At 54.0% G+C, this 27,127-nt stretch overlaps 2 protein-coding genes across 14 annotated transcripts; one reads left to right on the top strand and one right to left on the bottom strand.

The window, feature by feature from the left end:
* Positions 1-793: 793 nt before the first annotated feature.
* LOC112530148 lies at positions 794-16,402 on the bottom strand. 2 transcript variants are annotated; one of them, XR_003071546.3, is made up of 5 exons: positions 15,624-15,714; positions 13,430-13,519; positions 13,234-13,287; positions 5,431-5,541; positions 794-3,404 (listed from the first exon to the last, which is right to left on the bottom strand). XR_003071546.3 is itself a non-coding variant. In XM_025142657.3 (3 exons), exons 1-3 carry the CDS (start codon positions 16,092-16,094, stop codon positions 3,345-3,347), a joined length of 642 nt encoding a protein of 213 aa, XP_024998425.2. In that variant the 5' UTR covers positions 16,095-16,402; the 3' UTR covers positions 794-3,344. The 2 variants fall into 2 exon arrangements, 1 of the variants encoding a protein (XP_024998425.2); XM_025142657.3 differs by lacking the exons at positions 13,234-13,287; positions 13,430-13,519 and having other exon boundaries at positions 15,624-16,402.
* On the top strand, positions 15,712-27,073 carry ATP13A2 (ATPase 13A2). Of its 12 annotated transcripts, none has more exons than XM_046903150.1 (30): positions 15,712-16,460; positions 18,168-18,241; positions 18,345-18,512; positions 18,593-18,651; positions 18,740-18,848; positions 18,926-19,005; positions 19,256-19,333; positions 19,489-19,558; positions 19,650-19,784; positions 20,210-20,276; positions 20,472-20,603; positions 20,694-20,861; positions 20,943-21,053; positions 21,152-21,198; positions 21,281-21,417; positions 21,628-21,679; positions 21,756-21,962; positions 22,031-22,144; positions 22,864-23,020; positions 23,092-23,212; positions 23,313-23,437; positions 24,027-24,187; positions 24,262-24,354; positions 24,428-24,507; positions 24,702-24,854; positions 24,959-25,055; positions 25,196-25,419; positions 25,561-25,712; positions 25,784-25,956; positions 26,062-27,073. In XM_046903150.1, the coding sequence occupies exons 2-30, from the start codon at positions 18,239-18,241 to the stop codon at positions 26,227-26,229; spliced, it is 3,441 nt and encodes a 1,146-aa protein (XP_046759106.1). In that variant the 5' UTR covers positions 15,712-16,460; positions 18,168-18,238; the 3' UTR covers positions 26,230-27,073. The 12 variants fall into 12 exon arrangements, with proteins under 12 accessions (XP_046759106.1, XP_040507115.1, XP_015152391.2 ...); XM_015296905.3 differs by lacking the exon at positions 15,712-16,460 and adding an exon at positions 16,479-16,618; NM_001389340.2 differs by lacking the exon at positions 15,712-16,460 and adding an exon at positions 16,518-16,715.
* Positions 27,074-27,127: the final 54 nt, after the last annotated feature.

Genomic DNA, 27,127 nt, shown 5'->3' with positions numbered 1-27,127 from the left:
GGGAGAGAGGGACCGATCCGGAGCCCCTTCTCTGCCTCCTTCCTATTAATTCCTATAAATTCAATTATTTGCCATCCATTGGGTCAGAGCCTGGGAATAAAGTTGAAAATTAAATATTAATAGTAAAAAAAAAAAAATTCTTCTTTTTTTCCTTTTTTTTTTTTTTTTTTTTTTGGGAGCCACTGCTCTGCTTCATTACCCACGTTGACAAAGGAGAGACCCCTTCTTTTCTCTCCTGGGAGCAGCGAGCAATAGATTAAAACAAGCATCAATCAGGAAAAGGAGCAAGGAAACTGCTTAAAGGAGCAGGGCGGAATTCCTCCCCGCTTCCCCACTTCCCCGTGCATCTCCATGGTTTCCTAAGGTATGTTTCTGGTTGATAAATGCCCCTATATCGCCGGTCCCTTTGGGGGGAACGGCTGTAAATCAGCGCTGAAAGGCGGCTCATAAGCAGAAGGGAATGGGGTTGGGGCTGTTTTTGGGGAGCATCTCACCTCTGTGCTGCCAGAGGATGGGGTGTGGGGGGGTTGTAAGGGATCCCAATGGGAGCAGAAGGGCTCTGGGGTTAATTCTCCCCTATAGAATGACGCACCCAGGGTGTTAATTCTCCCTTATAGAAAGGCGTACCCAGGTTAGCCCTAAACCCACGGGTAGGAGCACTGGGGGATCCCCAACCCCACCAATGCGCACCGCGGTCCCATGGACACCCTATTAACCACCATCCTCCAAACAAAGCCCCTCTTTTTCTTTTCATTCCCCCCTTTTTTTCCCCCCCAAAAATTCGATTTCCAGAGCGATGCAGATCTAGAAAGGAGCAATCCTTCGGCGACAAGCAAGCAGCAGCTCATCTGCTGAAACCTGAAGGATTTAATCACCCATACTTTCCCCCACAAGTAGGGAAAACGTGAAAAAATAATAATAATAATAATAAAAACCCAACCCCAAACCGCCTGGGGATGAATTATTTAATGAAAAGTTGCTACCTTCTGCAATTACAAGAAGATTACTAATGTGGGAAGGTTTTCCATTTGAGATCTCGGAGTAATAAGCATTATTTTTTTAAGCGATTATCCAATAAATCTCTCTTTAAAGGGCGATAAATCCACCTTGAAAACCAGGGATTTAAAAAAAAATATTTCAGAGGGACTTCCGCATTTTTCAAAATGACCATTGAGGGATGGAGAAAAGCAGAGGAACACATTGAGGCTGAAGTGTTTGTTTTGTCAGAGAAGCCAGAAAGGAGAGGAGGAATATTTGCAGAGCTCAAGGCAAGCGTAGGAAAGCTCCGTGCTGGAAAAGCAGAACGGTGTTTGAGAGCTCCTTCTCAGGGAAGCAAAGTTAATGCACACGAATGCTCAAGGCTGCAAAGAATTTGTGTGTTGTTTGCGTTCTTTGGCAGATGGAGGAGATGCACCTTATGGCTCCCAGGGTGAAGCACGGCACCCATCTCTTGGGTAGACCCCAAAAACCAATGGTTATCAAAGACCTTTGGCCAACAGATGGGGATGCAAACTGAATTCAGTGCGCTGTTTGCTGCAGGTGGGTTAGAAAAGGCAAAGAGGTCAGGAAAAGAAAGCTAAGGGCTGAGTGCTCTGCTCCAGACCTCAACCCTTTGCTTGCCAGCTCTCCATCCTCTGCATTCCTCTTCCTTAGGGATTATTTGCAAGGGATGCTCCCAACTTCAGTGCTGTAGAGGAGGAACATTCCATGCAATCTGACCACGGAGCCCTGAGGTTGGGTGAAAACACTTGCCCCTTCCACCCTGCTTCTCAAGGAGAACCTGCATCATTTCTCATTGCAGAATGCCCATGCAGACCCTCCTGCAGTTCTGCGGAGAGCCCAGTTGGCCGTGCTGCCAATTGGTGCACGTAACCAGAATTCTGACCTGTCTCCCATGGCACAAACCTGAGAACAAAACTCCTCTCCCCATCCGGACACCAAACAAAAGGCAAAGTGTCACAACAGCACCGGGCTCTGCCTCTCCGCTGGGTCAGGCTTAATTTGCCCACAGTGCAGTATTAATAGGATGTAAGCTGCGCCCTTGAACAATTACCTTATCAAAGCATAACATCTATGGAATGAGCAAAGTATTTTCATTAAACAAATCAAAATAATAAGGCTGGCAATGCCCTTGTTCATTCTTTGAACCTCTAAGTGGCTTTTGAGATGTCCTACAGCCCCACACCAACTTTTATTCTGCTTAGTTTTTCTAAAGCAGATTAACTCCTCCTTGCTGAAAGGCTCACTTCTATTTCTGTCGGGGTGCACGGACTAATTGGGTTTACTCTGCATACAACGGGAGTCCTGTGCTCCTGCCCCCATGTCCCATTTCACGTGGGTTTTGGAGCAGGGAGGAGGCTTTCTCCCAGACATATGACTTGCATTGAGAGCAGCACTGCGTGGGGGGAGGTGATGGAACACAACGATGCTAAAAGCAAGAGGGGTTTTCTTCTTAAACTGAACCGTCCCCATTCAGAACGTTCTTTATTTTAAGGGAAAGAGAGCACCTGCCATCAAATATGTCAAGACGCCTCTGCACTGGATGTGCACTCAAATCCCTTATTATGTGGAAAAGCAACTCACCTGTTCCCACATTAATCCCACTCCAGTGCTCACCCCCATAAAGATATCACTCTTTCCTGCTTGCACTGCTGGGCATACAACGACCCATTGCACCCACAGGTGGTTGAATGCAAGGCTGAAGCCCCACTGGAGCTAGAACTCTCCTCCTTTAACCTCAGGCTTTATGAAACCTCAGCCAAGAGACAGGGAAACACACCCAACCGTTAGGGTTGGAAAAGACCTCTAAGATCATCCATCCAACACCAATATCGCCCATTAAACCGTGCCCCCAAAATCAGCGCATCCCACCCCATCGCCTGGCGCCACCAAGAAGCCCTGGAAGGAGCGGTGTGCATGGCAGAGACACAACACAAAGGGGTGGTTTGGTCTTTCCTGAAGTGTAAGGAATCAGATGGAACCAAACTGCATATTTGTCTGGGTGAATTAAAGCACAATCCTCTCTTCCCAGAGGGAGCGGTTGCTTCATATTTATACATTTAGTCTTACAGGTGTAAAATAACTTCCCTTTATGCTTATATAATAATTTTTTCATTTGAATTTCAAGGCTTTATTCCCTTCTTTGGATTCAAGTCTCCTACCTGAACCTGATTCTCCATATTGCCATTAATTCCTTCATCACAGAATTGAATTCCATTTAATTCTCTATACTGGTAGTGTTAAGGCAGATCAAAAAAATGCATTTGCAGAGACTTCTTCCTCTTCCCCCGCGTGGCTTCCAGATCAACTGTGTCTTGAAAATACTTGAATTCAAAACCATGGCTCTATCCGTCCCATCCAACGCTCCATCGCTGAGCCCAGGCGACTGCAGCCAGCCCTACAGCCTACAAGATGAATAATAAGACAAAGCAACTATAAAACCCTGCAAACACACTGCTAAAAATACACGTCACAATATTGCTGTGTTGATAGTCTTGAAGCCGTAGAGCAAAGCTGTACAATTGCTAGGGCTTTTAAACTAATTTCTTTTAAAGTATTAGTAGCCTGATAGCTTTCTTTTTTTCTGCCTTTGGTCTATGAGCACAGGAGAGACCCTATATACAAATTCTGCTCAGGCAGTGAGGAGATAATGGTGTTTCTTCTAGAGTAGGTGTTCTTAGAGAATAGAAATCAGTAAAAGCAGGATAATACCAGTTGTTGGGCACAAGTTCTAAAGGACGATGGTGGTTTTCCATCATGCATAGGGTCTGATCCAGCCCCACACCCTGGGCTTTAGGCTTAGGGCTCGTCCTTGGCCTGTACTCATCCCAGATGGTAGAGGAAAAGGGCTGAATGCATCTAAATAACGCACATAATGTGGTATGGAGTGGGATTTGAGTTGAGTTTCCCCAGAGCAGAGCTCTTCCCGGGTCATTTCCAAACCTGCAGAACCTGTATGGGTGCTCAGCAGGCAGCAGGGAGGGATGTTGGCTCTTTTCATCCTCTGCTTTTTGTGATGCTTGCCTTGTTTCCCTGTGGGTTCCGTCTCTCCTGGACCTGTGTGAGATTCACTGACCCCCCACTATGGTCTGTTCATGCCTTCTAACTGCCACGTTGCAATTTAAGCAAGGCTTTACATCCCTTCCCAAAACCCAGATGGAAATTTTGGGCCTTTCCAGCTTTGAGGAAGAGGGATGCAATGAGCACAGGGGAAGAAAAGGTTAAACCTCAACCTTCAATTCCCTTCCATTCACACCAGGTAGCTTCTAATTACCCCCAATGGGAGAGGTCAGGAGGTGGGAGGAGGTTGCTACAATGAGGGAAAAATGTTTTATTGGCAACTGAGTTAAGGGCTCCCACCCTTGCACCCCGCTAAGGCCCTTGGTGGTGATACTTTTGGCCAGGTGTTTTTTCAATAGGAAAAAAAAAGGCTTCTATGGGTTGGTTTTATCATGTTAATGTGAGGGTGCATTACTTGAGACCAACGCGATGCCATTAGCTTGGGCGACATCAGAAGGGGAACAGCTGTCCCCACTTGGTTGTAGGAATGGGTGCATCCTGAAGGTGATGCTTCTCCCATACCAGTGCCCAGAAGTGCTGGGAATGAGGGGTTATTGCCTTTCTGTGCTGTGGGAAGAGCTTCTGCAAAAATGCTTTCTCATTTGGGGTTGAGCACCATTGTAAGAGCACTGCTTGCTTCCCTAACGTGAAACTCGGTGCCGTTTTGTCTTCCTTTTAAAATGTATTTTTTGAGCCATTTTTTCCTCATCCTATAATAGTGATTATGCTGTGAGACAAAACATTAAAGGAGAAAAATCCCGATCTACGAAATGCATAATTTTTTTGTCTGAAGGAGATAAGTCTTCAGAAACACAGAAGGAAATTTGCACGCGGCTCAGCCTCGTTGTGCTTAATCTCACGCAATAATCACTGCTGCTTGGGTTGGCAGTGGAATAATTAAACAGATATTAAAATTGCAATCAGCTGTCACTGGGATCTAATAGGAACGTTGGGTGATCAACATCTGCACCTCTGTCTGGAGGTGAGAAGGGAAGGGTGGGGGGTTCCATTGGCGTCGCCCACCTCTTGGGTGGGTTTCCCCTCTGACTTGGGTAGACACCCAAAGAACATGGAGATGTGGCACTGAGGGACATGGTTAGCAGGGACGGGTTGGGGTTGGACTTGACCGTCTTGGAAGTCTTTTCCAGCCCCAATGGTTCTATGATTCCTGTGCTCAAAGTTCTTCCATTCGGGGTCTTGCGTTAGTGGGAAACACAAAGCTGGCTGATGAGTTGCTGGTTGGACTTGATGATCTCAGAGGTCTCCTCCAATATTAAGGATTCTGTGATTCTGAGTCTGTGGGAGTAAGCTGTAGGACAAATCCTATCTGTAAGACGCAGATATATTGATGCAGCTGGCATCCATATATACCATCTCCATCATGCTGCTGTGTGGAAGATGCTCCCAGTTTTGGTCATCATTTCCAGGACATCCTTCCCAAAGACACTGGCTGTCCAGGAAGCCTGAAGAAGTGTTTGAGATCTGCAAGAGAGGAAACATGGCACCAAATTTAACATGAAGACTTTGGGTCTGCAGAGCCCCTTGGTGGGGAGCTCGCTTTAATTTGGTGCTGGCTTTTAAGCAGGAATTCTTTTCCTTGAGACCAGCTCAGGGCTGTGAGATGAAAGACAATCTAGTTGCTAATGCACCGTAAAGCAAGGGGAAAAAAATCTGCTGACAAACCCCGTAAATAAGGTAGGAGGGTTTTTTTTTTTTTTCCCCTCCAAGAGTCAATTCTCATTTCCTGAATTTTCATTAGGAAGGAGGGGAGAGGTTTCCTTCTCTCCCATTAATTTCTCTTCGTGTTCTCTCCATAATCAACTGATTTGCTTTAATATTTGACGTAGGTGACAAAGTGTTGAAAGCACGTAATTTAATTGTTTTGCTTGCTTTCGCTATACTTAAATGTTTGCAGAGTGACCTCCTGCTTCTGGCACCATTAGAGCCCACGGAGACCATCATAGCATGGATTGAGTTGGAAGGGGCCCTAAAGGCCACGCGGTCCAACTCCCCTGCAACGAGCAGCGACACCCGCAGCCCCATCAGCTCTCAGAGCCCAACCCAGGAGAAGGTCCCAAAGTGCTGCACGGATCCGTGGCACAAATAGGGATGAGATTTCGATCTGAATTAACTTTGGCCAACGTCCAAAGCAACTCTTCGACTTCAGCGCTGCCGCGGCGCTGGATGCGTGCCCGGCGTAATGGAAAGCAGCACTGGGGCCCCGTCCTGCAAGCCAATATTTAACATTCACAACTTATTTCTCGGCGTTAGGAAAAACAAATTAACAAGGTCCCAAAAAAAAAAAAAGAAAAAAAAAAAAAGACTTTTTCTTCTGGAACAAAAAGAATCAAATTGCAGTTTTGTTTTGTTTTGTTTTGTTTTTTTTTCCCTATTAAAACGAAAATCTTTTCGGTTTGAGGCACCTTTGCTGGTTTTGATTAGATTTTTTTTTTTTTTCTTTTAAACCATTACCTCTATCATTTTTTAAGCCCATGGTTACATTAGCTCTGGATGATGCAGTATCTGTAAAAGAAGGCTCTTTTCCTCTAACATGCAGCCTGTACTTGACTGCTTCCCATTGATAGGAGATAGAGCAGCATGGAAAATAGCCTGTGCGAGGCTGGTAGAAAGGGAGGGAAGTTAGCAGGGCTGCTCAGCATATGAAATAACCCCGTGCCTTTATCGTAATCCGGGGACCCACTTTCCTACCATCCTGGGCAGAGGTAGAGCTATCTCCAGACTGGAGGCAGGCAGATAGCCGGCGAGCCGCGCACTTATCACCCGGCGCAGCGGGCAGAATGGGAACTGGAAATTGCTCTAAAATAAAGTTGCTGGAGAATTAACTTCTAAAGGGTGGAAATGCTCAGAGGAGGGGGTGCTGGCCACTTGCTAGCCATGTAGAATTAAAATCAGGCTCATGCTTGGTCTTGCTCTGTTCTTGCCAATCCAAAGGCTCTGCTCGGATGAGTTTTTCCCCATAAAAACCCATAAAGGCAACAGGTCTGGTGGTCATGGGTCCTAATGAAGGGATGCTTTAAGTGTCTTTGGGTTGCTTCTGTTCCAGCCCATACTGAAACCAGCACCCAGCTTCCCCTCCAAAACCCCCCCCTGCACCTTGGTAGAACCACACGTGAGCCCCACGCATCCTCACCAAGAGCCCCTCATCCTCCTTGCACAGAGCATTTTGCTTCCATCCCCACTCCCTTGACAATCCCAGATGCCTCCAGGCCATCCTCTGGAAGTCGGCAGGATTTAAGCCATGCTTAAAGCAATTTGGAACCAGCAGAGGAGTGAGGGCTTGGCCGGGAGGGAGAGAACCCCCTGGAGTGAGATGGGGGTTTTGTGGCATGGAGGAAGGCACGCTGCTGCCTTGGGGTCACAGGGTGATGAGGGCAGAGCTGCTCCACATTAACTTTTCTTCTTTTTTCCCCAAGTTTTTAAATGTTGTGGGGTTTCTTTGTCCATTGGCTTGGCACTGTTGCAGTCAGAAGACGGTTGGCTTGATTTTTTTTTTGTTTCTTTTTCCCCTCCTTTTCTCTAGAACTTAATTTGCCTTTCTTCCCAATATCAGCCTTGCAGATAAGTTTAGAAAATCACCATGAAAGATGAGGCTTATTTCACTCTGCCTCTCTCAAAGTGATGCTTCCCTGAATCATAGAGTCATTAAGGTTGGAAAACGACCTCGAAGATCACCAAGCTCACCCCCAGCCCACCCCACCTGCCCACTGACCACATCCCCCAGTGCCACATATCCACACTGAACACCACCAGGGACGGTGACCCCACCACCTCCCTGGGCAGCTGTGCCAACCTGAACCTCCTCCAGTGCAACTCAAGGCCATTACCATTGGATGGGATCAGATCTATTGGGTCAAAAGCCAACAACTACCAATATATAAAATCTACAAGGGTATTTACATGTTGGAATCCTGAAGAGGTCTCTCAGGACAGAATGAGGTGTGCATCAGGTAGGTGTACATACACACAGCTCAGTGTGATGTGAATTACTGGGGGGATCTGGTCCCAGTGCTGTCCCCTCCAACCACCCACCTCCAGTCAAGCCATTAGATATTGCTATAACCCACGCATTGAGAGCAGAAGAGAGAATAAATTGCTAATAAAAACTCTAGGGGATGACATATGAATGAGAATAGAGCCTGGCATATGTTTTCATTGACCTCGATGCGTTGCACCGTGTTGTCCCCACACTTTCTTTTGGTGATAAATTACGGCGCGTTGCTGCTGGGAGTGGAATGATCGAGCTCAGATGTCTTATTAAGATCTCTCCTTTCCAAAATGTCACGTTGCCTTGATGTTTAAAGGTCTCTGCAGTGCGACAAGCGGGGCATTGTGGTGAGCAGCAGGCTCCCTGCTCCCTTTTGCTGGTCAGGGCAGCAGGACTCACAGCATCCCACCGTGAGCTGGATGTCGGATGGTGCTGTCCCCATAGAGAGATAGGGGGAATGGGGTGAGCAATAGGGTACAATTTGCTGGTCCGTGCAGATTTGGTGCAGGGGGTTGGGTAGAATAAGGTGGGGTCTTCAAGGGCACCCAGGTATACTTCTCAAAGCTCTGTTTGACTGCTCAGCATCTCCAGCCCCCTTGCTCTGTCCTGTATTGCCACCCAAGGGGTGAAGCCTTGCTTTTTACTGCAGCTCGTGTGGGAGCAACGACTGGCCTGAGAGCTGTGCCTGCAAACAGGTGATTTCAAAGCCCCTGGTAGAGGGATGGAGAAGTGCTGGAAAGGCTTGCTGAGCCTTAGAAAGCTCTTTGCAGGACAGATGACAACAAACCGCTGTGTTCCCAACCAGCCCCTCCAGCAGCATAGAATCATTAAGGTTGGAAAAAATCTCTAAGGTCACCCAGCCCAACCATTCACCCATCCCACCGTGCCCACTCCCCACATCCCTCAGTGCCACATCTCCACACTGAACACCTCCAAGGGCAGTGAGTGACCCCACCGCTCCCTGGGCAGCTGTGCCAGCGCGTCACCTCTCTTTTGGATGAGAAATCCTCCCTCATCTCCAACCTGAACTTCCCATGGCACAACTTAAGGCCATTACCTCCAGTCCTAACCATGACCACAGCAGCATCCTTTTCACGGCACGAGCGTGCGGATGGGGTGAGTTTTATCCCTATCTCCTTCCAGCGATCCGAAGCCCGTAGGGATGCTTCCACCCACTGCCGACGTAGATCGGGTCCTACCGCTGCCATCGGCAGACGCCTGCTGCCACCCCGCGGCACGGCCAGGAAGCGCCGGGAGGGATGGGAGCCTTCCTCCTCTTCCTCCTCTTCCTCTCCTCTTCCTCCATCCGTGCTCAGAGCCCCGTCCAGCCTGACCTTGGATGTCTGCAGGGATGGGGCATCCAACACTCTCAGGGCAGCCTGTGCTGGTGCTTCCCTGCCCTTATAGTAAGAACAACTTCTTTATACTCAATCTAAATCTCCCCTTTTTTAGTTTGGAACCATTTCACCTTGTCCCATCACAACCTGCTGGAGAGTCCATCCCCTTCCTTCTTACATCCCTTGGGGATATCCCATGAGGATTTTCAGTCTGAGCACGGGTGACGTAGAAGACCTTCCTCAGGAGCATCGCTGTGCAACTGTGGTTGACTTGGGCCATTGCAATGGGGATGTGTGAGCAGCACAGAGACAAAGTTTCCCCCCCTCTGCAAGGTTTTAAAGGGTTTGCTTTGAGTGTTTTGATTCATTTTGGGGGGTATGTGGGTTTTTGGGTGGGTATGTGTCAGCTCCCAGCTTGGCAAGGCAGGTGCTCATGCCCCATCTCTGGAGGCATTCAAGGCCAGGCTGGATGTGGCTCTGGGCAGCCTGGTCTGCTGGTTGGTGGCCCTGCATGTAGCAGGGGGTTGGAACTGGATGAGCACTGTGGTCCTTTTCAACCCAGGCCATTCTATGATTCTATGATGCATTCTATTGGATCAGATATTGATTCCATAGAATCATAGAATGGCTTGGGTTGGAAGGAACCACAAGGATCATCAAGCTCCAACCCCTATCTGAGTTGGACCACTGAGGTTTTCACTTCTGCTTCTCACAACAAATGCAAGAGTGTGGAAGAAGGGATAGGATGGCCAAACCCAACCCTATGGGATGCCATGATGTATCTGTGCCGTGGGATCACTCACGTGCCAGGGAAACCACTTGTTTCCAGCCCTGGGCTTTCCAGGGAAAGAAGCAGCTCTTTGACAAGCTCCTTAATTAGCCAGGAAGTTGGGTCATAACCACTGCTGTGTCTCCCCTTGTCGTGGTTAGACTGCAGGGTGTGTGAAAAATTGCAGCGGCGCAATGAGCATTTCGAGGAGTTGATGTTAATTTTAGAGAATGAAAGAAGGGATTTCTTTTCTTTTCTTTTTTTTTTCACTGATGATAATGATTTCTTTTTCTTTTTTTAGCACTGCTGAGTACCCTCAGGAAGGGAACAGAGAGGGTCTGTTTGTAAACGGCTCTAAAAATGTGACCCCGAGCACCTGTGGTTACAACAGGGCAGACTTCCATCTTAACCTTCCAGCTTGCCCAGTGACTTGCTGCTCAGGTTCAAATCTGAAGCTGCTTAAGATGGAGCAGAACGTGGTCCTGGCTGCTCAGACCTTCCCTGCAGCACCCAGAGGAGTGGGTGGATGGGCTCTGTTGGGCCATTGGGGTGCAATGTTTGCATCACCCAACTGCACGACGTTATGGTGAGGGTGGGTACTTGGATGTGCGACGGTGAAGCCCAGGTCCTGCCTCTTGCAGCACAAAGCTCCTGGTTTTAATGGGCTAAATGCCACTTCACCCCTTTTATCATCTTCATCTGGGGTCTCTGGACGTCACATTGCATGGCCTTGACTTTTCCCTGTGTCTAGGAGATGGAACCTTGGTATCAAGGCTGATAACCCTGCTTCTAATGGGACATCTGGAAAAAGACCCAAGGAAGAACCCAGGTCCTTTGGGCTTAAGGGAGGAACATCACAATGCACGACCCAGCTTGTACGCCCCATAGCCCTTACCCCCTTCTTCAAAACTCTCCTGGCCAAGCTATTTTTGGAGCTTGCTTTAGCTGCCATAAGCTTCAGAGCCTTGTTTATACAAGAGCAGTTAATAATGGTAAGAGCTGTGTGCAGACTTCTCTAAAAGGGAGTCCAGAAAAGCTGTGCTCATTCAGGAATAGTAATTACTTGTATGGCTTCGGCAGCAGTAAAAACAGCCCCGCAGTGTTTCAGGGTTGGAAGCCTTTGCCAAGCTGCTGAAGGTGAATGACTCGGGTACACGGGGGCTGTCTCATTGCATTTCTCAGTCCTTGGCTCACCCTTCCCTGGGCAGGCTGCCATCTCCTTGCAATGCTGAGCTCCTGTTCCCTGTGTCTGCAGAGCCACTGAGCTGCATTGCACCCGTCCTTGGGTCCTGGGATCAGTTGGGGGTCAAGGTTGTGCAGAGAGGCGGTGGTTGTCCCATCCTTGGACACGTACAAGGTCAGGCTGGACGGGGCTCTGAGCAAGCTGAGCTGTAGATGTATGTCCCTGTTCATTGCGGGGGATTTGGACTAGATGGCCTTTTAGGGTCTCTTCCAACTCAAACGATTCTGTGCTAAGGTTAGGTTCGAACTTTCCGGGTGCGTTGTTGGCCTCCAGCTGCTTGTTAGCTTCAAGTGAAGTGCAAGCACCATGCAGTGAAATGCTGTTGGTTCTACTTTCCTTTTAGGACTTTACTGCATGGGAATAGCTGCAGAAGGGAAGAGATGCGAGAGGATGGATAGCGATGGCCAAGCCTGGCTGGACGAAGCACATCTCTGCCAGAAGTGCTATGCTTGAAGCAATGCAGCAAAACGAGTCCAGGAGTGAGGGCTCTGAGCCAAGGCTTAAGTGACTGGGACAGAGCCAGCTGCCTAGGGGCAGGAGATGGGCTGCTGGTGTGTTATCACCACTGCTTGCTACGGACCAACTACAGGGAGGGGCCCTGGGGGTGGATGCTGCTCGAGATGGAGCATTTGTCTTCTTTGGCCTTGGGCAGCTCTGGGGATGTGCACGCAGCAAGGCTCTGCTGGCTTTGGAGGAGAACTGGAGAGTCCTGTGTCTTCATATTGGGTGGCCCCAAATCGCTGCACTGCACAAAGCCTCGATGAGCTCTGAGCTGTGATGCTCAGCAGCATTAAAGCAGTGGGTGCTGGCTGTGCCAGCATGCAGGCAGCCGACCACCTCTGGAGCTGGGATTTCATGCTTGTGTGCTTGCTGTCCTTGCTACTGGGCAAAAAACGGCAGTGAAGACTTCATCAGCCAGGCTGGGAGCTGTTCTCATGCTCATTGCATCCCTGCATCTCTGCAGGACGAATGATGCTGCTGGGGGGCAGGAGGGCTCCCATCTGCAACGTGCAAATCCCACAGGGGAACTTTCAAAGAGCTTCTGAATAACTAGAAGTGTATTTATAGCCAGCCCCAGGATGTTTGCTGCTAATGAGATGCACACAGGGCTTCAATCATGACTCAGTGCTCCACGGATGTGAGTTTGCTCCTGTTAGTGGCACGCTCTTAAACAAGAGCAGAGCTCTGGGCCGCGTCTTTTGGGCAAGCTGGTGCTCCGAATAAAGGGAATAAAAGCCTGGGTGGGAGAGTGGAGGTGTGCTCTTGTGCCACGTTCAGGGTTGGCGTTGGGCACAGGGGGGGGATGCAGCTGAGGGCATCTCCCCGCTGTCTGCAATGTGCAGAGGTATGGGAGCACAATGTGAAGGTTTTGGAGGATGCATTGCTGGGAGGTGCATGTGGATTTGGTTAGGGGCGTGAAATAGCGGTGCTGCCGGGTGCTCCTGTGCCATTTATCTCTGTCTGGGTGGATGGGGTGGGAGACGGGTGAAGGCAGCTGACAGCCCTGCCTGGTAGCTGTAACAAATATGTGAATAATGACAAGTGAAATCCCACCCAAAGCACAGCCCTGCTCACCACACGCATTTCTCCACTCAATCCTGGCCCCTGCTTAGCACCTGCAACACCTCCAGGCCTGCAGAGAGGGGCCGGGGTGTCCATCAGCCGCCGTGAGAAATGTCCTTCATTCCTCCTCGGAGCTCCTTCTTGAGGCAAACTCATTTGTTTCTCCAGCAGGGGATTTTTGGATAGGTCTCCAGTGCCAAGATTGTGTCAAAAGGGAGGGAGGGGAGCAGGTGAATTGGGAAGACGGATGTCTCACCTGTTATGTCATGTTAGTGTCAAGGCGTAGGGATCAGTGTGAATAGACATTAAGCTGGAAAACACAAGGAGGGGGGAAAATAAGGTGCAGACAGAAGGAAAAAAGCACTGTCAGTGTCTGTTGGTTTGAGTTCCTGCGCCGCTTGGCACAGTGAGGGTCACTGAAAGACAGGGAGCTGCTCAAGGTGTTGCCTTACCAAGGTGCTAACCCCTAGCAGTCGGCCAGGGGATGTGTATTTGTGCTGAGCAGCACCTTTGTCTGGTGGGGATAGAGGTGGTTGGAGCTCCTGTTTGGGGGAAGATGGCACAGAGGGCTCTTGGGTTAAGAAAATTAGACTCTCAACAAGAAGTATTCAAATTCTCTTTAAGAATGACTGCTATTTGACCTCAAGTGTTGCCTGGGCCCAAAGCAAAGGGCAAAAATCTCAATTTCCATCTTGTGTCATAGAATCGTGAAAGTAGGAAAAGACCTCTAAGCTCATTGAGTCCAACCATCAACCCATCCCCATCACCAACCCATCCCCACCACCAACCCATCCCAACCATTAACCCATCCCAATCATCAACCCATCCCAACCCATTTCCACCATCAACCCATCGCAACCACCAATCCATCCCCACCACCAACCCATCCCCACAACCAACCCCTCTCCACCACCAACCCATCCCCACCACCAACCCATCCCAACTACCAACCCATCCTGACCACTAATCCATCTCCCACTATCAACCCATCCCAACCACACGTCGTGCAGCATAAGGTGTGCAGGACACAAACACCCATGAAATGGAATGGTTTATATTTTGGAAGGGATGCAGGAGGTGAACATCCATCAAGTGAAATCTTTCTATTTTGGTCCTGAGCAACTCCCAGGTCATGGCCAATGATCCTTGGCAGGCAAGTAGCCACTGCAACGAAGCAGTTCACCAACATTAAATGCCATTGGGTGCTCCATTGCCACTCGAATGCCATTGACTCTGCAGGGATTTACAGCTGTCAGCTTGAATCCCTTCTCAGAGACCTTGGCTAACTTGCAACTGGGAACACCATCAACACAGAGCGGAATTATCTGTGTTCATATCTGCTCTGTGGTTGAGCTGTGGAAGTGAGCTGTTATCTCCTCTAGAGAAGTCATTACATACATAAATGAGAATAACTGCAGTCATTATCTGACTCTAATTCCTTTAAGCCACGATTCAGTAACTAAATACACACGCTTAGTTCTAAGCAAGCAGTACTACTTATCTGAATACATACAGGACTGGGACAGGGAACGCATCTAAAGCACAGGACACGCTTGCATGGCTTGGTGGTGATGCACTGACCCCACAAAGCCTCAGCGTGCCAGTGGCTGGTTGTAGATCATGCATGTCATGAGGGGCCACCATGTGACAGGAGGAAAAATGGCTCTGCAGGAGAAAGTTTTCCCCCATCGAGGCTATAAAAAGTTGCCCTGATCCAAGTTTTTCTTGTGCATAGCCTCTGGCTTGGTCTGTGGTCCAGCTAAATGGGGCTTGCACATGCATTAAGTGTAAGGAAGAGGAATCATCAGCCATCTGAAGATATTTATAATGGCTTTGCCATTATGAACATCATCTCCTCTCCCTGCAGCCATGCATGTGACCCAGCCTTGGCTCTGCATAGGGCTGTTATTGTGGCGTCCCGGTCACGGTGGATGCTGCTGACACATGATGGAAAGATGTCAAGGGGACCATCAAAGCGGGTTTATCACAGGGAGCCCTTGTCTGCGTGCAGCCCTTTGGACAGACATGAAATAAACGCGGGGCGGTGGGGACGAGATAAATCACAGAGCCTCCTGGTCATCAGACAGAGCAGCGCAGGGGGGAAGGAAAGAACAGAGGGTCCTTTGCTGGGTGAGGAGGGGGGTGCTGGGCTGACACGTGAGTGGGGAGGCACATGACGGGGGGGGCGGAGGCCGTGCCTCACTCAGGGCACCCACACGGGGGCGAAACCCTCCTCATGACCCCTCCCCGGGGTCAGACGGCTTCGTGCCCCGCTTGGGGCTCGAACCCAGGTAAGAACAAAGCCGGGCCTCCCCCAGCAAGGCCATAAAACGGAGAGGGGGAGATGCTTTGCCACCCTTCCCCGAACACCCAGGCAGTTTGTCCCCGCAGTGCTGCGACTGCAGCGCTCTGAACCCCCACAGTCGGCCGTGTTTGGGTCCTCGGTGACCAATGTGTGCAGCCAGGCTTCGTCCGCCATAGGAAACCCTCCCTGTCGGTGCCCAGCATACGGGCCGTGCCCATCCTTCCATTGCAGCCCCTTCGCTTCCGTCGCGACGCCGACGTTAGGAGCACCAGCAGCGTCTGACGGAGGCTCTGGAGGTGAAGGGTTAGGATTAGAGTGACGCTGCGGGTCGTTTCACGTACCGTTAAGCCATCATTAACGACCGCCCGGACGACCAATAGCACTGAGGAGCGGCGGACCCGCCGCGGAGAGCCGTTACAATTCAAACCCGCCACTTCCGCTTCTCGGCGCGCATGCGTCGTGCCGCCTGGAGGACCAAACGCCATAGAGTTGGCGGACTGGCGGCGCAGAGCGGCTAAAGCGGAGCAACTCCACTTCCGCTCGATACGCTCGGGAGGACCTATCACCATAGAGACGGGCGGCCCAGAGCGGAGGCAGCAGAGCGGCGCTCTGCGCAGCTCCGGCCGCGCTCTGTGGTGCTCTGCGGGACAGCGCGGGGACTCGGGTGGGTCCGGAGCTCCGTTGAGCGCCTCCGCCCCCGCTGCAGTTCCGCGCCGTGGCCACGCGGTGGCAGCAGAGGCCGAGGAAAGAGCTTCGCCCATCGGGCCCTGTTTAACGATAAGGAAACGAGTCAGCAGAGCACGGGGACGCATTATCCCACGAGGGATGCTGCAAGAAGCAGCGATGCACGGCGCAGCTTGCACAACACAGGAAGCCACGGCGCGTTCTCAATGCTTTCTGCTCACACAAGCTGCTGCAGGGGGAATTCCCGGCCCATTTCTGCCGTGTTTCTATAGGGAAGTGAGCCCAGCTCTTCCTCGTTGCTGTCCCCTCGTGCCCTATTGCCGGGCGTTAGGTCCTACCCATGCATGTGACGGGGAGGGGGAACGGCCCGTAAGACGAAGGCAAAAATCAACGACGGAGCGTGGAATAAAACGAAGCGCTGCAGATCCGGGCTGGCGTTTATCGGAAGCACCGCCTGCTGCTTTTGTGTGCTCAGTATGAGTCACCGAGCGCCGGTAAACCCCCCCGGCTGCAGGGAAGGTTATGGCGCTCCTAAAGGCAAAGGTCGGGTTGGCTGAAGGCAGAGCGCCGGGGAGGAGCAGCGACCCCAAACCCGTCCGAGCGAATCGTTTGCTTCGTCTCCCATCCTGCACGAGGGACTCCACGGCCGTGGGTGGGCCGGGCAGCCCCCTGCAGCCCCCAACCGCCACCGAAAAGGGGGAGGGGGTGCAGAGCCCATATGGGGGCAGAGCTGCTGCGTTTCCGCACAGGTGCTGAGGCTCTGCGGGGCAGAGCGGGGATCGCTCCCCCGGCTGATGATGGTGATGCGGGGTGAGGGACGGGGGGTTGGTGCGGGGACTACAAACCCCGGCAGCTCCCACGCTCCGCCCTTCCGCTGCCGCTGCTCGGCGCGGCCCCGAGGCGGCAGCGGACGGCCCACGCGTGGCCCCGCCATGAGCTCAGGTCAGGGGCGATGCTGGGGGGGGGGGGGGACGCGGGGATGGAGGTGGGGGGGGGCTGCAATGCGTGCTCCGAGGGGATGGCAGCGCTGTTGAAGCCCCGCGGTTGCGCGGGGGTCGCATCCCGCGTTTGTCCCCGCTGTTGCTGTTTGCACAGAGCCCGGGGCTCTTTTATCCCCGCACCTCCGCTCCGCTTTGCTCTCTTCTCCTTTCCTTTGCTTCCCTCTCCCCGTCCCCCAGCTCTGCCCACAGCTGCACGGCCCCATCCCGCCTCACGTCCCCTCCTTTCACGCCCGTGCGGCGCTGCAGCGGTGCGGGGCGACGCAGCCGGGCGCGGTGCGCTGCTCAGCTTTGGATGCGCGCAGGAGGGGCGTTGAGTTCCTCTCCTCCACCTTTGGGCTCCCGTTGGAAAGTGCGGCAGGGCGAAGCTCTGCAGATCCCCTGCAGGCCGTTGCGCTTGCAAAGCACCGCCGAGCCTGCAAAGGGCTGCTGCGGGAAGATGCTCTCATTGCCATCCAGCATCGCAAAGCCCCGTGGTGTGTGTGTGTGTGGGGGGCAGGAGCGGGCACGGCAGCTGCTCGGGGTTGTGTTTGCACGGCCACACCTCATCCACAAACTGCCGCGTGCAAACTGGTTGTGCGGCTTTAGCACTCTCCGCCCGCCCCTCCGTGGCACCGGCTGCTTCCTGGGCACGGCAATCCCGTCCAGTGCCCGTGAGGTCAGCCGGGAGCTCCGTTCGTGGGCTGTTGGGAAGCAACCGGGATGGGAGCAGGTGAGCAAACCTACGGCCGCGGGGGTCGGGGTCGTGCGGGACTGCTGGAGTCCCCGCAGTGCTGTCCGGATGGGGACGTGCAGTCCCCCAAAAAGCTTCTCAGCCCGCGGAGCCGTGCACGCATTGCACAGCGGGACGCTCAAAAAGCGAAGGGAAAAGGGTAAAATAATAATAATAATAATAATAAAAAAGCATTTCCCGTCCGTTTCCCAGCGCCCAGCAGAGGAGGAAAAGCCAGGGAGCAAAACAAGCATGAAAAGCTCTGCGGGACGGCTTGGCTGGCGCTGCCCCAGCTCCGCTCCCTGTGCCAGCTGCTGTCCCCTGGCACTGCCCGCCGTCCACCCATTGGGCTTCTGTGGGCTTTGGGTTGGATTTGGAGGCACTTCTGGCCCCGGTGTCTCCTCTGTGCCTCCGCCACCCATCTGGTTCAGCTCTCAGTGCCATCCTAACGCGTTCCCCCCCCCCCTCACGCTTTGCTTTTTGCATTGCAGACAGCAGCAGGCTGCTGGGCGGCCCACGGCCGGGCTACGGGACGCTGCAGCGCAACACAGAGCCATCCTGCATGGTACGTGAGGAGCTATGGGTGAAGGGGAGCCTGCTGGCGAGCAAGCAGAGCATCCTGCTCTCCAGGCCATTGCACAAGTGAACGCACTTCGGTGTTCCTGCAGGAGGTGACGGGGTACCGCAGCCAGCCGTGGCGCGCAGCCCTGTGCCACGCGTGCTGTGTGCTGAGCGCTGGGCTGCTGCTGCTGCTCTTCCACTGGAGACCCAGCCTGCGTGTGCGGGCCATGTGCAAGCCCTGCGCCTTGGGGAGGGCAGATTGGGTCATCATCAGGGTGAGCGCCGTGGTGGGGGGGGGTGTCAGTGGGATGGGGTTCCCTGCTTGCATCCGTCGGGACGCTGCGTGTGCTTGCAGGATCGATTCGGGCAGCGCTTCACTGCACGCGTGCAGACGGAGATGCTGGGTGAGGGCAGGTGAGCAAAGCCCACATTACGTGGGTGGGATTTGGGGGGGGAGGGGGGGCTTTTGTAGAGATTAATGTCTGTTCTCTGCCCCGAGCAGCCTGGAGCATCACCCCGGGGCCAGGCTGGAGGACCGCAAGAGCAGCATCGCTGTTGGCGTGGCGGATGAGGAGGAGAGCCGGGACACCATCCGCCTGCACCAGGAGGAGGTGATGCCCGCAGACCCCTTCCCTGCTCCTCCATGCACCCCACAGGCCTTTAAAAGCACCCCCCCCTCTCTGCTCAGCGCAACGTCCTGCGGTATTATCTCTTCGAGGGGCTGCGCTACGTGTGGATGGAGAGGCAGCAGGCGTACTGCAGGGTCAGGTACGGCCCCAAAAACAATCCTAATCCATCTGCGGGTCGTGCACCCGCACCACGGCCTCCCTGCCTGTTGCAAAGCCTTTGCAGATCCCTGCACTGTGCCCCTTTTGTTCCCGCTCCCAGCCTTGGCTGAGCAGGCGGAACAAGATGCTCTCTCTTTCCCAAAGGGTTTTTGTTGACGTGGACGTGCTGTGTGTTCTGCTGTGCTCCCAGGGATTCTGACTGTGTTTTTCTCCCTTCTCTTCCACCACAGCGCCTTGGATGAAGGCTGGACCTGTGCAGAGCTCCACCTCTGTCGGGCTGGGCTGGGCCAGCAGGACCACAGCTCCAGGTGGGCATGCAGAGAGCGTTGGTAGGATACAGCAATGAGGTGGTTTTTTTTTGCATCTCCTCTCTCAGTCTGAGCCTGGAGCTCAGTTACAAGGCCTGATACACCATTACTTTGTCCTTTGAATATCTCCCATCCTTTGAATATTCTCCATGCAGAAGAAAGATCTACGGCCCAAACCTCATCGAGGTGCCCGTCAAGTCCTACGCCAAGCTCCTGGTGGAGGAGGTGAGCACCCGTGGGAGGACTGCAGACCCAGGAACATCCCCAGTTGGCTGCAGAGCATCCTCAGCCATCCTGACCATAAACCTCTCTCCAGGTGCTCAATCCCTTCTACATCTTCCAAGTGCTCAGCATCGTGCTGTGGGTCTGCGATGCCTACTACTACTATGCCGCCTGCATCTTCCTCATCTCCACCATCTCCCTGGGGCTCTCCCTCTACGAGACGAGGAAGGTTGGTGGTTGGGCCTTGGGAAATGCTTCACGAAGCCCACCCTGTGTTGGGATCTGGCTTTCTGGGGGCTTCATAGGGACCTGGCATGGTGGAATAACCCCTTTCCGAAGCCAGCTGGCTGAGTGCGTGTTGGGAAGGTTTCATAGAGTCGTGGAATCGTTAAGGTTGGAAAAGACCTCTGAGATCATCCAGCCCAACTGTCCGTTCATCCTCACCATGCCTACCAACCACATCCCACAGTCCCACATCTCCACACTGAACACCTTCAGGGATGGTGACTCCACCACTTCCCTTCTCCACTGCATCACCGCTCCTTTAGACCGCATCCCACGTGTGGTCCCCAGCCTGGTGCACTCAAGACCGAGGTGCTTTACTTTGCTTGTTGAGCTGCTTCTGGCTCCCTCTAACAGCTCCCTCCCTTGCAGCAAAGCACCACGCTGCGGAACATGGCCAGGATGTCCATCAGCATCCGAGTGCACCGCGCTGACGGAGGTGAGCGCGATGCCCGCGATGAGCAAAGGCTTCTTTGGGATGGGAACAACCCCACCTCATGGAATCGTGCTTGGTTTTTCCTACTGGGACACCCGCTGGGAGCGCCCCAATGGGCTCAGATGGGTGGTGGATGGAACAGCGTTGGGGTGGGTTTGGGCTCTGGGAGCAAAGGACAGCTGGGTGCTGTCCCAGCAGAGGAGGCGATGGTGAGCTCAGCAGAGCTGGTGCCCGGTGACTGCATCAGCCTGCCCTTGGATGGCGTGCTGGTCCCCTGCGATGCTGCGCTGCTGACAGGCGAGTGCATGGTCAACGAGAGCATGCTGACAGGTGAGAGCATCCCAGTGTCCCCTCCCACCCTCGCATCCACCCCCTGCTTATAAATTAGCAGCGCTCATCACTGCCGGGTTTTTCCTGCAGGGGAAAGCGTGCCGGTGCTGAAGACACCTCTCCCCAATGGTGGAGGGGCTGCAGGCACCATCTATAGCCCCAAGGAGCACCAGAGGCACACGCTGTTCTGTGGGACACACATCATCCAGGCCAGGTCCTACGTGGGGCAGGAGGTGCTGGCTGTTGTCACCCGTACAGGTAGCACCGTGCGGACGCGTTGTGCCCATTGGAGTGGTGGCTCTGAGCGCGTGCTGAGGTCCTCCTGTTCTTATCCCGTAGGGTTTTGCACAGCCAAAGGGGACCTGATCAGCTCCATTCTCTACCCCAAGCCTGTGACCTTCAAGTTCTACAAGGACGCTGTGAAGTTTGTGCTGTTCCTCGCTGTGTTGGGTAGGGAGGCGTTGCCTGGAGCAGCCGAACTCCTCGTCATGGTGGAGTCCCCATCTCTGCTTGGCTTTGCACCACAACCTGTTCTTTTCTCTGTGCAGCTTTTATTGGCACGCTGTACAGCATGCTCATCATGGTGAAAAACCAGGTAGGGGGGAGCCACCGACCATGGGGATCCATCGGCTGATGCTATCAGGATGCTCACCCCATTTACGCGCCTCGCCTGCCAGGTTCCCGTGGGGCAAATCATCATCCGTGCCCTCGACCTGATCACTGTCATTGTGCCGCCAGCTCTCCCAGCTGCCATGACCGTGGGCTCCATCTACGCCCAGAACAGGCTGAAGAAACGTGGCATCTTCTGCATCAGGTTGGATTTGCAGGGGCAATTTCTTCTCTGAAAGAGCGGTGTTGCATTGGAACGGGCAGCCCAGGGGGGGCGGTGGGGTTACCATCCCTGGAGGTGTTCCATGCAGAGATGTGGCACTGAGGGATGTGGTCAACGGGGATGGGTTGGGGTTGGACTGGATGCTCTCAGTGGTCTTTTCCAATGCTAATTATCCTGTGGTTCTATGCTCAGCCCTCCCCGCATCAATCTGTGTGGGAAGATCCGCTTGGTGTGCTTTGACAAGGTGAGTGTTTGGCTGTGGCTTCGTGCCATGGCGCCCAGCTTGGAGCTGCTCCTGCCCCACTGTGCTCATCCTGCAGACGGGGACGCTGACGGAGGAAGGGTTGGATGTGTGGGGGGTGATCTCCCTGGAGGACGGACGCTTCATGCCCATCATCCACGAGCCGCGTCGCCTGCCATCCGGCCCCATGCTCCATGCCCTGGCCACCTGCCACAGCATCACGCTGCTGCAGGGACAGCCTGTTGGGGACCCCGTGGACCTCAAGATGGTGGAATCCACCGGATGGGTAAGGGGAGCGGTGGGACTGGTGTGGAGAGGGTGGTGACATGCCTTCTGCTTGTGCGTTGCTTCCAGCGCCTGGAGATGGCTGAGGAGGATGAAGGGGAGCTGCCCGGCTTGCAGTGCTTTGGGACAAAGGTCTTGGCCATGATGAACCCTCCACCTGAGGAGGAACAGCCACCAGACAGGGTGAGTGCCTCACAGCATCCGTAGGGGAGGTCCTGGGTGGGCATTAGGTTAAAATGTAGTTTCCAAAGGAGCGGTGATGCGCAGCCACAGCTGCACAGCGAGGTGGTGGGGTCACCGTCCTGGAGGCGTTAAGAGCCATGGAGATGTGGCACTGAGGGACACAGTGGGCGTGGTGGGGGTGGGCTGGCAGTTGGGCTTGGTGACCTTAGAGGTCTTTTCCAACCCTGATGATTCTGCCATGTTATAAATGGGCGCATTGGGGATGGTTTGATGGTTGGACGCAATGGTCTCAGAGGTCTTCTCCAACCTTAATGACTCTGCAGTGCCATAAATGGGTGCATTGGGGATGGTTTGATGGTTGGACGCAATTATCTCAGAGGTCTTCTCCAACCTTAAGGACTGCAATGCCATAAATGGGTGCATTGGGGATGGTTTGATGGTTGGACGCAATTATCTCAGAGGTCTTCTCCAACCTTAAGGACTGCAATGCCATAAATGGGTGCATTGGGGATGGTTTGATGGTTGGACTCGATGATCTCAGAGGTCTTCTCCAACCTTAATGACTCTGCAGTGCCATAAATGGGTGCATTGGGGATGGTTTGATGGTTGGACGCAATGATCTCAGAGGTCATCTCCGACCTTAATGGTTCAATGATTCTGTCCCTGGATTGCAACCCTGCACGCTGTGCTTCACCCTCCTGCCTTGCAACGCCTTCCAGAAGCACCGCTCACCCGTGGCCATCCTGCGCCGCTTCCCCTTCTCCTCCTCCCTACAACGCATGAGCGTCCTCACCAAGCATCCCGGCGACGACGCATGCTGGCTCTACATCAAAGGGGCCCCGGAGGTGGTGGCCAGCCTCTGCAGCACGGAGACGGGTGCGTTCCCACGCTGCCATCCCATCCCCGTGCATTTGGGAGCTGTTGGGAGCCCGCTGTCCCCGCGGCAGTGCCCGCGGATTTCTCCCAGGTGCTGCGGCATTACACCGCCGATGGTTTCCGAGTGCTGGCCTTGGCTTGCAGACCCCTGAGCGCAGTGAGGAGCTTTGAGGACGCCCTGCAGCTGACGAGGTGGGGGCGTTCGCGGCTTCGGCTCCAGGTCCCGTTTGGTTTGGTGGTGGCGTGTGGTTTTGGAGGTGGTTGGTGCCACGCGGCTCGCTGTGCCCAACAGGGATGCGGCGGAGAGCAGCCTGACCTTCCTGGGCTTCCTGGTGATGAAGAACGTCCTCAAGCTGGAATCAGCACCCGTGATCACACTGCTGAGGAACGCCGGCGTGCGTCCCGTCATGGTGACAGGTGGCACTGCGATGGGGGGACAGGAATGGGGAAGGGAGGGGGGCAAGGAGGGGCTGCGGGGTTCTGGCAGCATGGGTCGGTGGTGAGGATCCGCTGGGAGGTGGGGTTTGGGGCTGTGGGGTTAAGGGTTATGGGGTTGTGGGTGAGGGGTCGTGGGTTTGGGGTTAGGGGTTGGGTTCTGGGCTTAGAGGCTGAGGTTAGGGATTAGGAGCTAGAGTTAGGTGCTGGGGTTAGGGGCTGGGGTTGGGGTTAAGGGTTATTAGGAAGCCCAGGCTGTATTTTATATGCATTCCCATGGCTTGTTTGCGTCATGTTCCTTCTGCGTGCCTTGCTGGTGGGTTTGGAGAGGTCGGGAGGCGTTGGCTGCTTCTCTAACCAACACTCTTAGAGGTGGGGTGAGCAAGCTGAGCAGCAAAACCGCTGGTACACCACTGTTACACCATCAGCAGCATGAAAGTCCGTGTCCTGTCAACACTTTGATACACATAGCTGGGGGTTCCAGCAAAGCAAGCAGAGCTCCGAGCACCATACCAGCCTAGGTTTGGTTGCCCCATGGCTGCTATGCCATTACTCACACCACCCCCTGCAGGAGACAACATGCTGACGGCTGTGAACGTGGCCAGGAGCTGCTGCATGGTGGGGCCAAATGAGAGGGTTGTCTTCGTCACCGCTTCGCCGCCCGGCCGTGACCAGCCTGCATCTCTCAAGTTCATCCCTGCAGAGCTCTCGCAGGGCGAGAAGCAGCCGGAGGTGAGCTGAGAAGCAGTCCCAGAAACGTGCTGCTTATCCACTTGCGTGCTGATGGCTTGCTCTGCCTGCTGCAGGATGCACAGCAGTGGGATGGCCGCCTGCACCTGGCCATGAATGGGAAGTCCTTCGCCGTGCTTCAGGAGCATTTTGCTGACCTGCTGCCCAAGGTGAGTCCCGTCCCCACCCACGTCCCATCTGTGGGGTGTTGTTTGCTGGGACTGACCCACCCCCTCCTTGCAGATCCTTGTCCGAGCCACTGTGTTTGCCCGCATGTCGCCTGAGCAGAAGACTCAGCTGGTGTGCAGCCTGCAGGAGCTCGAGTGAGTGCCCCAGTCCTGAGGCTTGGGGGGCAGTGGGGACATGAGAAGCACTTCTTGGGCACTGGAGGCTCTCCCAGCGTGCTGATTGCATCCCGCCCTTTCCCCAGGCATCCCAAACGCCTGGGTTTGACCTTAAAGTCCCCATATCCCACTGTGCTGGTGTTAGAAACCCACCTCTTCTGCTTCTCCCCCAGCTACTGCGTGGGGATGTGTGGGGATGGGGCCAATGACTGCGGGGCGCTGAAGGCAGCTGATGTGGGCATTTCCCTTTCGGAGGCTGAAGCATCCGTGGCATCGCCCTTCACCTCCTGCCACGCCAACATTGAGTGTGTGCCCACGGTCATCCGGTGAGGGGAGAACCCACAGGGGGTCCTCAGCACCTCCGTCCCCTCTTTGGGATGGGGTTTGTGGCAGGGCTGTGTTGCTGTGCTGATGGTGGTTCTGCCTGCAGGGAGGGAAGGTGCTCGCTGGTCACCTCCTTTGGGGTCTTTAAGTACATGGCCCTGTACAGCCTGGTGCAGTTTGTGTCCGTGTTGCTGCTCTACACGGTGAGTCCATCTGTCTTGGGGATGGGATGCATCAGCAGGGTTGTGGGAGGTGGGGGAGGATACCCAGGGCTGCCTGGCCCTTCCCTACATATCACACTATACGTCCCCATAGCTGAGGGCATTCCGTTTCTCCCTCCCAGATCAACACCAACCTGAGTGACTTCCAGTTTCTCTTCTTCGACCTGATCATCACCACCACCGTGGCCGTGCTGATGGGCCGCACAGGTCCTGCCAGGGAGCTGGGAGTGCGCCGACCCCAAGGGGCACTGATCAGCGTCCCGGTGCTGGGCAGCCTGCTCCTTCAGACAGCTCTGCTCATCACTGTGCAAGTCCTCAGCTACTTCATCACCGTTTCACAGAGCTGGTACGGGACCTGGAGCTGTGGGTTCGGCCATGGGGGCGTCGTTGGCCAAAGTCAACTTGGATGGCGCTGGCCAACGCCAAGGGGGTTGGCACCGAGAGTCGGCTCCAGTCGTCACGCTGATCCTTTGTGTCCACTCTTTAGGTATGTGCCACTGAACAGCACAGTGACAGCCCCCCAGAACCTGCCCAACTACGAGAACACGGTCCTCTTCTGCATCAGTGGCTTCCAGTACCTCATTCTGGCCGTTGCCATGTCCAAGGGGTACCCATTTCGGGAGCCGCTCTACACCAATGGTGAGGCCGTGAGCGAGGGGAGACCTCAAGCCTTCAGCCCCCTCCTCAACCCTCTCCTTTCTCACCCCCAGTGCTCTTTCTGGTGGTCCTCATGCTCCTCTTCGGCCTCTTGATATGGCTGACCCTCTACCCTTTGGGCTTCCCCAAAACCCTGCTGAAGCTGCAGGGCATCGATGACTTGAACTTCAAGCTGCTGCTGTTGGGAATCGCCACGCTCAATTTCTTCGCTGCCTTCGTGCTGGAGGTGGGTAGCAAAGCAATGCACTCAGGGTGAGTTTTAAGACCACCGTCCTCATGGATCTGTCCAAAAAACCCCCCAAAACCTGTTTTACTTCTGTCTTTGCTGCAGACTGCGCTGGACTATGGATTGCTGGGCTGCTTGCGTAAGCTGCGCCGGAAGAAAGCATCCAGCAAGCTGTTCAAGAGGCTGGAGAAGGATCTGAGCCAGCAACCCTCCTGGCCACCCCTTAACGAACCACTCTTTGCTACCCCTCGGATGTCCATCGCTGTGAGATAGCACACACCAAACTCCACTCCTCCCTGCCCTGCAGGGGAGCACCACACTCCTCTATTTATTTCTCCTGGTCCCACCGAGGGCAGTGGGTGCCTGGCTCCGTGTCCATCCCATGGGATGCAGCATGCAGACTGAAGATGATCCCATCTTCCCAATGGGGAGACCCTCAGCCTCACAGCCACGAAGCCATATGCTCCAGAAACCACATGCTTGGTCCTATGGCCCCACAAGAAGTGGTGGGAGATGCTGGAGCTGAGAACTCGGGGGTCCCCCCGGGGGTGCCACCTGCCTTCTGCCTCCAGCACCGTGCCCTCCTGCCTGGTCAGAGCTCTGAATTAAAGGGTCCTTCTGCTCGTGCTGCCGGTGGTGGCACCCACTGTGGCCTCAGGGCTCTGCTCACTGTGAAGGAAACCTCCTCCCTCCCTGCTGGCCACCTCGATGTGTAGGAAATGTTTACAAACCACTCCGGCTTGCCAAGGACGTTCTGAGCCAGCCGTCAGCAGCGAGGGGCTTGGAGCATCCAATGCACAATCCCAAACCCCTATTGCACCTCATGCATTTTTGCCCTTTGGTCCATGGGAGCAGCTGGGAGGGCATCCATCCACCCCCTTCCAGGTCAGTGGGAGGTTTTGGCGTGGGATCTCAGCACACTGGTGATGCTTCTGCACGGCCTTTCCAGCTGTGCCAGCAGGAGCTTTGTAGCATTAAAAACCCCCTCAAATCTCTATTTTTATTTCTATTTTTAACTCCATTCCAGTGCGTAAAGGGGTGGAGCAGGGTCTACCACTGCTGGATTTCACGTGGTTCTGGTGTGAGCACGTCTAATAAATTAATGCTATTTTCGTGAGCACGCTGTGGACCTCTGGGGCAGGGGGGGCGATGGGGGGAGGGCAGTGGGTCA

The sequence above is a fragment of the Gallus gallus genome, chromosome 21, assembly GCF_016699485.2.
Source record: "Gallus gallus isolate bGalGal1 chromosome 21, bGalGal1.mat.broiler.GRCg7b, whole genome shotgun sequence".
Lineage (NCBI taxonomy): Eukaryota > Metazoa > Chordata > Aves > Galliformes > Phasianidae > Gallus > Gallus gallus.
This window is presented reverse-complemented; position numbering and strand designations above follow the sequence as displayed.